Source organism: Octodon degus, unplaced genomic scaffold (genome assembly GCF_000260255.1).
Source record: "Octodon degus isolate 3935 unplaced genomic scaffold, OctDeg1.0 scaffold00469, whole genome shotgun sequence".
Classification (NCBI taxonomy): Eukaryota; Metazoa; Chordata; class Mammalia; order Rodentia; family Octodontidae; genus Octodon; species Octodon degus.
In genome coordinates, this window is record NW_004525045.1 from 19,229 (window position 1) to 21,531 (window position 2,303).

The window sequence follows — 2,303 nt, forward strand, 5'->3', positions numbered from 1 at the left end:
CAATATTTCTCATATGACAAAGTAGTCCTGAAAATAAGATACCATGGAGTATGTTCTCAAAATTTTTGTATTCTCAGGTACACCAGTGAGGGGTTTGTCAGCATGGACCCAACCATGACACCAGAGGAGATGGAAACCACAACAGTGAATGGAAGTAACCAGTCCTTAAATCTGACTTGTGTTAAGACTTTGATCCCAGATATTCTGATTGTCATCATTGCCCTGGTGGGGATGGCAGGAAATGGAGTGGTCATCAGTCTCCTGGGATGCTGTATGCGCAGGAATGCCATCTCAGTCTACATCCTCAACCTGGCTTCATCTGACTTCCTTTTCCTTTGCTGCCATTTTATTAACTCCCTGATTTTCCTGTGCTTGGATTGCTTTTATATATCTCATCCTGATACCTTTGTCAACATTGCAACTACTCCATACATCACAGGATTGAGCATCCTCAGTGCTATTAGCATAGAGCGTTGCCTCTGTATCCTATCACCTACCTGGTACCACTGCTGCCGTCCAAGATGTATGTCAGTTGTTGTGTGTACTCTACTTTGGACCCTATCTCTGGTTCTTAGCATCCTAGAATGGTACTACTCTGGTTTTCTATATGAGATTTCTGCTACTATTACCTGGAAAAATATTGATTTTATCATAATTGCATGGATGACTTTTCTATTTCTAACTCTATTTGTGTGCAGCCTATCCATGGCAATAAGAATCTTCTGTGGTTCCCAACGGCTTCCACTAACCAGGCTGTACGTGACCATTCTTTTCACAGTCCTAGTCTTCCTTTTCTGTGGCCTGCCCTTTGGCATTTCCTGGTTTCTATTATTCTGGCTCCCAGTCCCCCTTTATAGCTTCCTTTGTCGTCCTCATTCTGTCACAATTCTCCTGTCCTGTATTAACAGCTGTGCCAACCCCATTATCTACTTCTTAATTGGATCCTTTAGGCAGAAACATCAGACTCTCAAAGTGGTTCTTCAGAGGGCTCTTCAGGATTCCTCTTAAGAGAATGAAGGTGGAGACAGATATATACAGGAACAGTGGAAAGTTGGAAAGTGGAGTGTCTTAGGGATGAAGAGCCTCCACATTTTACTAGATGTATTTGGTTTTTAGAGTCAATGCCTATTCTGTTAGACTCATGCCTTGAAAATGCTTGGGTAATTTTTGATGTTTTCAAATACATTTTAACTTTTATTTTATCTTTTAGAGAATGTACAAATACAATACTTTTGATATGATTAATGAATTTCTCAAATATCCTGTGAATTTTTTCTTAAGCTTCTGTTCTTTAGAATAAAAAATAGTTTTAAAACTTTAGCAATGATATAGAATTACACTCTACAAAATTATAAGAATTCAACAATGGTTATTATATTGCATAATGTTGTCCTGAATTTAGTTGCTTAGATTACCAGATATAAGCATGCAAATCAGTTTATAACAGGTATAAGAAATTTAAAATGAGAAAAAAGCATTAATGGCTATTTTCAATAGAGCAGTAGGTATCCACAGTACAGTTATCCAAGCTATCTTGAATCAGTCTCTTTTTCTTTTACATGTGGAAAGTTGACACAGAGTACTAATGTGTTTATGGATATTGTCTCTTCCATGGTATCTATCTCATTCACAAGAGCCAGCAGATGGCTTTTCAGCTGCTCCACCTATCATTAAAAGCTCCTTAATTTCTTTGAACACTGGAATCTGTGTGTGTTTACCTTCATAATGAAGTGAGACACATTTTCCCTCACCCAACTTGCAGGAGTTAGTAAAGTCTGATAGGGAATAGTGTTGGTTCTCATGCATTTTAGCTCATGATCCTTGGTTCTGCCTTCCCTTTTAGCTTTCTGGTTCCAGGATGAGACTGAGAACAGTGTTATATGGACACTTCAACCAAGAGATGTGTTAAGATTACCTATAGCATACAAAAGTGAGAATAGTAAGTATGTTAGTCTTTTCAGGCACATGGCTTGCATTACAACTATTCAGCTGCATGGTGTAATGTTATAACACACAATATTTAACTAAAAGGACACATGCCTCTTTACATATGTATATCAATGTATTGATATGTGCATATAGTTACAAGGTTTGATCATACACAATCTTCTCTGTGTCTTATAGAGGTGATACTTGTGTCAGACAACCTTGTGGATATATAATCACTGAAATAAAGAGACCCTGATATCTCTATGCTATTCTGAGAAAGGCTTTCTCCACTTCTGTCTACCTCAACTTTATTCTCCAAGGTCTTCTCCAGGATCAGCTTCAGGAATCTCTGCTGCCTCTGCTTCTATTTGTGC

The 2,303-nt window shown here is 38.1% G+C and overlaps 1 protein-coding gene across 1 annotated transcript; it reads left to right on the forward strand.

The window, feature by feature from the left end:
- Positions 1-231: 231 nt before the first annotated feature.
- On the forward strand, positions 232-1,008 carry LOC101592554 (mas-related G-protein coupled receptor member X1-like). The gene has a single exon (XM_012513342.2). The coding sequence runs from the start codon at positions 232-234 to the stop codon at positions 1,006-1,008; it is 777 nt and encodes a 258-aa protein (XP_012368796.2).
- The last annotated feature ends 1,295 nt before the right edge of the window (positions 1,009-2,303 follow it).